This window comes from Physeter macrocephalus, unplaced genomic scaffold, assembly GCF_002837175.3.
Source record: "Physeter macrocephalus isolate SW-GA unplaced genomic scaffold, ASM283717v5 random_377, whole genome shotgun sequence".
Taxonomy (NCBI): Eukaryota; Metazoa; Chordata; class Mammalia; order Artiodactyla; family Physeteridae; genus Physeter; species Physeter macrocephalus.
The window spans coordinates 62,452-71,661 of record NW_021145663.1 but is presented as its reverse complement, the minus strand read 5'-3'; the positions used below and the strand labels follow the sequence as shown (position 1 = coordinate 71,661).

Genomic DNA, 9,210 nt, shown 5'->3' with positions numbered 1-9,210 from the left:
CACATGTATAATCTACCATCTAACTTTGAGTGTAAGTCATTAAATTCAACTGAGGAGGCCCTGAGAGACCCGACAGTGATACTCAGGCTGGCTACTCCCCGCTCCCGCACTCCGCCCACTCAGAGGGCACAAAAAGGGCGGTAACCTGCCCGGCTTCTGGGCTTCGGCTTCTCGGTGACCCCGTAGCGACCTACAACTTCCCGCTGGGTGAACTTGAGAAGCCCCTCCCCTGCTTCCAACCCTTGACTCCTCCTCCCCACCCCAGAAACTGGGAAAAGAGCCGATTCAGCATTCTCCCAGGGGAGGGGTGCAGTAATGGAAAGAAGTCAGAGACTTCCTGCTCTGCCACACGGGGTGAGCCCCAGGTCTATGGGGAGATTAGCTTTTGGAGGACCAGCTGGCCAGCCCAGGGAGCAGGGAGCGGCTGCTCCTGGCAGGAGGCCCCCGCCTGGGAGCGCAAACCCCTGAGGTTAACATTTCGCTGCTCTGCCCTGCTGCCCTGAGCCTGCCTGTGTGCGGCGAAGGCCCCGTGGGCAGAGACCAGCCTTGGGCGAACGGCGTGCCCTTCGGTCTGCACATAGTAAGGGCCCGTGGGAGGCACCACGTGGAGGGATTGGAGTCTGCATGCACTCCCTGGCAGTCGAGAGTGGGAGGCACCAATTGATGGCCAGGGGAGTGAGTGCAGTCTGCATCCGTAGTAGGAGGGATTTAGGTCAGACTGCATAAGGGGAGCTGTGCGGACTTCCTCTGAGGAAGGGAAGATTGTGATGCTCCAGGTATCTTGGAATCGGTCCGGTATAAAAACAGGATGTCCACACAGGCTATACCCAGATCTCCACCTCTGAATATCCAAACGGAATCTCCAGAGCTGGCCCCAAACAGGAAGCTGCACCCTCCAATGCCCCCAGAGACCTGCCTCACGCCCGCCTCTCTCCCACCACTCAGGGACAGCCACTCAGGCGTAACCTCTGACAGAATCACCTGAGGACAAGGGCAAGTGAGCTGAGCACGAAAGCTCTGTGAGAGCGACATGCTTTCACTTCTCCATCCAACAATCGTGACCTTGTTGATTCTGCGAACAAGTTCCCGAAAGCCTTGCTGGCCTGGTGGGAAAGCCCATGCCTGGAGTTTCGTGAAGACAGGGCCTTGCTAGACGCTGAGCATAAACTCCCCATAAGCTCCCTAACCGCTTGTTCTATATTCAGTGGAGACCTCTGACTGCCTGTCCCCATACCTGCCCTACACCCCACACCTCCAGACTTGCACCCCTTCCCGCCAGATACTCCTGGGTCTCAGCACTGAGATGGCCCCACCCTGATTGCCTGCAATGGGCGATCTTTGGATAACTGTTGGTTGCTTTGAGACTGTGCTCTTCTTCTGTAGGCAGCCTTCAGGCTCCACACATGACCCTTCTCTCCTAATAATCTGGGCGACTTAGGAGTAGAGATCTGAGAAATTAGCTGATAACCTTGATTTGGACAGACAGATCCCTCAGGGCCCAGCCTCCTTCACTTTCACCTGAATTCTGGAGACTTCTCCCCAAGGAACAAATACGATTGCTCAAAGTGAACGACAAAAGCGTTTTATTGAAGATTCACCCAAACAGGGACAGAGGGAAGGAGAAGAGGTGGACAGGGTACTGAGTGGCCCTAATCCTGACCTTGCAGGGTCAGTTGCTGCCAAGTGATGGAGAAGGAGTTTGGTCCTGATGTAGAGGGAGATCCAGGATCTGGTAGGAGGCGGCATTGGGCTGGGAGGGGATATATGTGACCCTAATAATTCTGGAGATGAAGCGCCTGGTTGGATTCTCCTCTGTCCGTGGGAGGTGAAGAGTCAGCTGACACCTCTCCCATTCCAGCTGGGTCAGCAAGCCCAAATTAGGAAGAAGCTACCAAACTCCAAGAGGGCAGAGTCCACACCCTGGCACTGAGGCGACATTGGTAAGATGAGCCTCAGGAAGGGAGGGTGGAGGTGGGGGTGAAGGAAGCAGAGACACCAGGAATGGGCCAGGCTGGCCTCAGGCGGCTGCAGGGACCTCACCTCCTCTATCGGTGGGATCTCTTGGCCAGGGTGGTGGTAGAGATGATCTTGCTGCTGGAACTGCCGCCGACAACAACACTACCACCAAACCCAAAACCACTTCTGGAGCCAGAACCCAGGCCAAAGCCGGAGCAGCTTCCTAACCCTCCACCAACGCCTCCTGCGCTGGCAGCACCCCCAACTACAGCTGCAGGAGAAAGACAAGGACAAGGTCATTCCAACAGTGCTGGAAACCAGGAATCTCACCCCAAACCAGGGTGAACAAATGGCCACAGCAGGGGCAGACGGTACTTACAGATGCTCACGGCACTCTGGCATTCTCCAGACATTCTGTGGGCGACAAAAAGAGCAGGGAGCCTCAGCAAGCCTGGAGCCACACTTCGTTCAACAAGCAGATGTCAAGCACCCTCCCATCCTTCAGCAGCCAGATTTGAGGCCTGAATGTGAACCTGTTATATAACACCATCCTGATTCATAACACACCAGCACAGAAGCAAGTGGTCCAGCAGAGGTGTCCCGGACTGGCCATGGCTCTGGACCCTCTCCCTTCCTCCTGTTCCCACCCTGCCTTAGCCCCCCTCACCGGCACTCCTCGCCCTCCAGCAGCTTGCGGTAGGTGGCAATCTCAACGTCCAAGGCCAGCTTCACACTCATGAGCTCTTGGTACTCGTGCAGCATCCGGGCCAGCTCCTCCTTGGCCTTCTGCAGGGCGACCTCCAGCTCTGTGCGCTTGCTGTGGGCATCTTTCAGGGCCACCTCCCCACGCTGCTCTGCATCAGCCACGGATTCCTGAAGAGTCTGGCACTGCAGACAAGGGCACGGGACAGGCAATCACCAGGGTCCTGCTGTCAAGACCTCTAAATCTGTCCCCTCTCCTGTAGCAGCTTTGCTTGGGTTAGGATGTCAGGATTCTGTCTGGCCTTCTCCCCACCTTCCCTGACTCTTATGCATTTTATTCACTCCAGCTAGAGTCCACCAATGCCCCCACCAGACTGATTAGATAAAATGAGCAAAACCAATGAAAAAGATCCAAGAAAACTTATTTGCTGAGGTTATCATGTCATGTTAACTAGGATGTTGCTGAAAAGATCTGGGTATGACTTATGCAAAGAGCTACGAATCCCCCGCAGACTAGCTCAAGATCTTCTGGTCTGATGCCTTATCTGCTTGTCTACTGTGGAGACATCTGCCTCAGGCCCCTGGCCCTGTACCAAGGCCGGGTAGAGGTGACACATACTTGCTTCTTGACATTCTCGATCTCAGCCCGCAGCCTCTGGATCATCCTGTTAAGCTCTGAAATCTCATTCTTGGTGTTCTTCAGGCTGTCACCATGTTGTTCGACTGAGGCCTGGAGCTGCTGGACCTAAGACCCAGGAGACACAGGGAAGCAGGGGTGTTTAGGTAGAGTCTATTCTCAAGTGGACTCAGCAAGAATAGCCACAGGGGGCAGGGATAATACAAAATGTCATGCTATCTCCAGGCAGACCAGGATCAGTGACACCCAGAAGAATCAGTTTACCCCTGACTTCTCTTGGGCTCGAGCTGATGATCGTCTGCTCACAGACATCAAAGGCAGAGCCCCAGAAGCCACTCTCGGCTCCTGAGAGACCCCCGACACCCACCTTGGTCTGGTACAAGGCCTCGGCCTCGGCCTTGCTCCTCTGGGCGATCTCCTCGTACTGGGCACGGACCTCAGTGATGATGCTGTCCAGGTCCAAGTTGCGGTTATTGTCCATGGTCAGGACCACAGACGTGTCGCCGACGTGGGTCTGCATCTGGGACAGCTCCTGCAGGGAAAATGTCTCACATCAGGCCTCCTGGAGAGTCTTCCCTAATCTCTGACACCAGAGACCTGCCATCACCGTGGAAATGGCCATGCCACCGGCTCAGATGGAAACCAACTTGGCATTCCCAAAGTGTACAGAGAAGGAGGAGGGGTAAATTTCTATGTAGAAATCAAGTGGTTGGTGATATCTCAAGACAGAAAAGCAAATCTTGTAGTCTTTCCTGCTCCCAAAGCTACTGCAGGTCAGGGGGCCCTGAGCATGTTGCATGGAAGGGAAGGGAATGGGTCTATTTCACTAGAGAAATGCTAGACGGCAATAAATTCTATCCCATGCAATCTTTAGACCTAATCTTCTAAGACAACCTCTGGTTTTGAGACCTCTCAGTTGAATCTCTCACTTCAACCCTTTCTATCCATGACCTTGCTGAGAGCCCACGGCCCTGAAGTAAGGGAGCTGGAGCCCTTTCAACAAACTGTCAATTCCGACCAGCAGCCTCACAGATGGAGGAGTCCCTTCCCTGAATGTGGGGGGTGGGGGAATGGAGTCCTCACCGCAGCATAGAGGACCCTCAGGAAGTTGATCTCATCATTAAGGGTCTCTACTTTGGCCTCCAACTCCGCCTTGTTCATGTAGGTGGCGTCCACGTCCTGCAGAGGAAAGGGGAGGATAAGAGACAAGGTACAGGCCTTCCAATAGGGGGCAGGGAGTGTTATGTGACAGCACCAGGTGAGGTGGCGGGGAACTAATCATTTGGCCTATTCTGCCCCTCAAGCCACCTGCAGACATGGAAGTTAATTATCCAAATGGGCTTTTTTTCACAGCCTTAATTCCTAGTTCAGTGAGATCTGGATAGTACCAAGTGGGGTGGAGATAAGAGAGATGGACCGAACCCATGATTCAAGCCAAAGGCCACTCCCGAGGGAAGTAGGAGCACATCCCTACCCTCCTTCGACCCTTACCTTCTTTAAGACCACAAAGTCATTTTCAGCAGCTGTGCGTTTGTTGATCTCATCTTCATACCTGGGGATGGGAAGATGCAAAAAAAAAAACGTCTCACTATCTGGAAAAATCCATCTAATTGGCTACATTTTCCCACGTTCATACAGATATTCATTCCACCTACATTTATTGAGTAATTTCAGTGTATGAGGTACCAGTCTAGACCCTAGTTTACTCAGAGAAGTGAAAACCAAATCTTAAAAAGACTGTTTGCAAGAGATAAGATGTGAGGAGGAGAACCAGCAATGATCTGGTTGATTTTATTTCCACAGAAGGGCTGTCCTTTGGCCATTGGGTGGATTAAATTCTCAGGACGGTTGCCAATACTCCAGTTCTTTTTGTTTGGTGTGAGAGTGAATTGAGAGAGGGAGCTGATATTTTTCACAGCTCCATCCCATAATGAGCATAATAAGAGCTACTCTGCATTCAATGTTCATTTTATGTCTGGCACTATGCTACCAGCTTTCTCTATCTCATTTAATTTCATTTAATTCTCACAACCTATAAAGTAGAACTGTTATCCCCATTTTAAAGATGATGAAAACAGGTTCAGAGAGGTTAAGCAAGTCATCCAAGATCACACAGCTAGTAAGTGAAGGAATCAGTATGCCAAGCAGGTCCATCTATCTCTACAGCCTGTATTCTTCTAACCCTGCTGTATTACTTTCCATCTGTTTGGTTTTTTTATCTTATTTGTATATGGCAATCCCAGCTCTCTGAATACATCACTCATTTTCTGTTTGGGGCAACTTAGGGTTACTAGACCTCACCCCATTAAAAAAAGTGACCATGTAGAAGCATGGGAACAGACTGGAGGTCCTCCCTGACCCTTTGGGGTCTCTTCAGAGCCTGAGATTCTAAATGATGAACAGGAGCCCAGGGGGCCTGGGGCATGGCTGGGCAGATTGTCGCATCCCCTCCCCACACACTTGGCCTTGAAGTCCTCCACGCTGTCCTGCATGATCTTCAGCTCACACTGCAGGCGTCCTTTGTTGTTGGTCAAGGTATCCACCTGCTTCCTCAGGGCACTGAGGTAGGCCTCAAAGAAGGGATCAAAGTTTTTGCTGGATGTGGTTGTCGTCTGCTGCTGAAGGAGGTTCCACTTGGTCTCTAGAACCTTGTTTTGCTGCTCTAAGAACCGCACCTGTATTTAACACAGGCACCAACCGACCGATGAGGGCCTGAATCTCAGGCAGGAGGGCTGGCCAACACCATCCCGGTCAATCCAAGCTAACCAGGGAGCCCAGGAGCCATCCGAGTAGGGCCACCACGTTGCAACTCCAGGCACTATCTGCTAGGGTCAACATGGCGGCCCCGCTCCATAGCAGCAAGTGGGCCACGTGTGTTGGGAAAAGCAGAGCAGAGCCCAAGCATCGGGGCCTGACTGTGCAGCAAGAACAACTTCCCGACCACAGGGATCCAGAGTTACTGAGAAGGGATGAGTTGCTGAGAATACTGAACTTCTATGAAATAATAAAATAAAACAAATTTAGGAGATACAACCACAGCCTAAGGGCTACTGCATTCAAAGTGATCCTGATCCAAGGCAAAGGAATGATAAATTCACTGAAGATGTTTTAAACAAGCTTTCTTATAAATGGGCCTGGTGTGTCCCTCTGAACCTGTGCACAACTGAGTATAAATATTTAAAATCAAGCCCTAGACATATTCTGAGTCTCATAGACTCACTGCTGCAAAGGGACTTCCCTGAACTTTCCCTCTAGGAAGAGATCTAACCAGATAAACCAAGGTTTGGCATGATATTTCCACTTTAGGTGCTTCAGAATTGAAAGAAAAGCAGGTAAGGGTGACTGATCACAGTTTGAACTTAAACTGATGATGGGAGATTAGACAAGGAAGCACCCAACCCTTGGTCTTACTTTCACATCTATAGGTCCTAGAGTCACAATAAAGCCCTTTTAAGCTGCTATGGGCTAATTCAAACTAGCAAGAAGAACAAATATTCCCAGTCGATCTACTCCAAGATTGTTCATTCTTGCCCCATTCATCTAAGAGAACTAAGACTTCGATGCACAGAGAACCAGGGCACCCTGGGCCAAATGTGCTGCAGCCATCTATTCAGTCATTCATCTTTGGATTAATGACTCTCTGGAACTAATCTCTTTGCTATCATCCATCATACAGAAGCACAGCATACAGCAGAAAAGACTTGAACCTCCAGACCTTGCATGGAGAAGGGAAGTGGGCTACAAAAAAGAAAATCAGAGAGCCATCCCCTATCCTCTTCAAACAGACCCAGAAATGAGCGATTTTGCCAGAGTCAGGAGGATGAACACAACAGCCTTCCAAGGTCCTACCAGGAACTCTAATCTGCCATTAGAGTCAGTCCCTTTCTCATTTGGGAAACCAGCCTGGTTTTCTTCTGCTCTGACAACAGAAGTGCCAGTCGTTACGCTATTATATTAACTATAATTAATTAACGATTAAATTATTAGCCATATTATTTATGAAACCAAAATCTGAGAAGAAGCAGGGAAACAAGGAACCCACTTTATAGCTGGGGTGACTGGACCCAGAAAAGTTGAATGATTTGCCCAGTAACACATAGCATGTCAGGAAATCCAAGTATTGAACCGCTTTGAGCAGCCTGTTTTCCCACCAGCCATAGGACAAAAGAGAAAGAGTAATGACTCTTCTGAACCGGGGGGGAAACAGCGGCCCAGAGAAGTTCACAGTTTTCCCAAGTCCGCAGCAGGCTCAGGTCTGAGACGCCAGGACTCAGAAACCCTGGCTTCTACCACCTTATCTGACCAAGGGGCCGGCTCACCTTGTCGATGAAGGAGGCGAACCTGTCGTTGAGGTTCTTGATCTGCTCCCGCTCCTCGGTCCGGATCTTCTGGATCTCAGGGTCAATCTCCAAGTGGAGTGGCGTCAGCAGGCTCTGGTTGACGGTGACCTCCTGAATCCCTCCAGCAGGGCAGACGGGGAAGCCAGCACCACCCCGTCCACCAAAGGAGCTCCTGAACCCAAGGCCAAAGGAGCCAGCCCCAAAACCTCCAGCAGCCCCAAACCCAGCACCTTGCCGGCACCCGGCTGTGCCAACGGAGATGCTCTTGTTTCCCCCAAGGTTGCAGAGGCTTCTGCTGCTGAAGCCCCGGGAGGAGTAGCAGCCTGTGCCCCCAGACATGGAGATCGAGCTGAAAGCTGCCTTCTTGCCTCCACCTACGATGGCTGAGCCACAGCTAAAGCCCCGGGGCCCGCCTCGGGCATATTGCTGTCTGATGAGCATGGCTGGAGAGAGAGGAACACGCTCAGAGTTGTCAGGGAGAAGCGAGAAGGGCCAGGCCACTGACTGCCGCAGCCGTAGCCTGAGTCTCTTATATGTGCTGGAGAGCAGGGCTTGGTTGCAGGGGCATAAAGGGAAAAATCTGAAACACCTCTGGGCTTGGCCTTTGGCACTGGCCCATCCTTCTTATACCTGCTGAACATGTCACAAACACACCTACAGAAGCCATTCGGAGGGCACGCTCTCCGCCGGGAGTAGCTGAACCGGTGACACAGGGCCTCCTGGGTCACAGGCCCCCCACCCACCGTACTCCCATCTGACCAGCCTCCAGGGGCCTCCCTGCTCCAGACAAGACAACCCATCGCTCTGTCGCTCACTCCACAGAATTTGGAAACTGCGGGCCTGACTTCAAATGCACGCTCTGCAAACCTGCAGCAAGTCATTCTCTGGGGCTCAGTTGCTTCACCCATAAATTGGACATACTACAAATATTTGCCTTCACCTTCTGTCAAGATCCTGAGATTAAGAAGAATGAGTGCTTTGTAAACCGGCAGAACCTGCACGGTTATCTGTCACTATCATTACTCTTCTTCCATGTGCACTTGGCCCCATGTAGTCACACAAAAGGGGAAATCGGGCTTCCCTGGTGGCGCAGTGGTTGGGAGTCCACCTGCCGATGCAGGGGAACCGGGTTCGCGCCCCGGTCCGGGAAGATCCCACATGCCGCCGAGAGGCTGGGCCTGTGAGCCATGGCCGCTGAGCCTGCGCGTCCGGAGCCTCTGCTCCGCAACGGGAGAGGCCACAGCAGTGAGAGGCCCGCGTATCACAAAAGAAAAAAAAAAAGGGGTGGGGGGAATCCATATTCCAGCCTTCTAGCCTTCCAAACCTAGATCAAGACTCACCTCGACTTGACACACAGTTATTGAGAAACTACTATGTGCCAGGCGTGGAGCTGGGGACAGAAGAAAGGTGACTCTGCCTTGGGCCCTCAAGACTCACATTCCTTCTCGGGGCTTCCAGTCTGGGTTGGCAGGATTCTAGGTCAGCATTCTCCAGGCTGGGTCCTTATTGTGCTTGCCATGCTACTCAGTTTGCTGCCCAGTTGTTTGCTTGGCTCCACCGGAACAGGCCATGTTC

General features: G+C 51.9%; 1 protein-coding gene across 1 annotated transcript; it reads right to left on the bottom strand.

The window, feature by feature from the left end:
• Window positions 1-1,587: 1,587 nt before the first annotated feature.
• KRT4 (keratin 4) lies at window positions 1,588-8,106 on the bottom strand. The gene is made up of 9 exons (XM_007125797.4): window positions 7,615-8,106; window positions 5,756-5,970; window positions 4,787-4,847; window positions 4,379-4,474; window positions 3,663-3,827; window positions 3,278-3,403; window positions 2,624-2,844; window positions 2,336-2,370; window positions 1,588-2,227 (listed from the first exon to the last, which is right to left on the bottom strand). Exons 1-9 carry the CDS (start codon window positions 8,074-8,076, stop codon window positions 2,046-2,048), a joined length of 1,563 nt encoding a protein of 520 aa, XP_007125859.2. The 5' UTR covers window positions 8,077-8,106; the 3' UTR covers window positions 1,588-2,045.
• Between the last annotated feature and the right edge of the window lie 1,104 nt (window positions 8,107-9,210).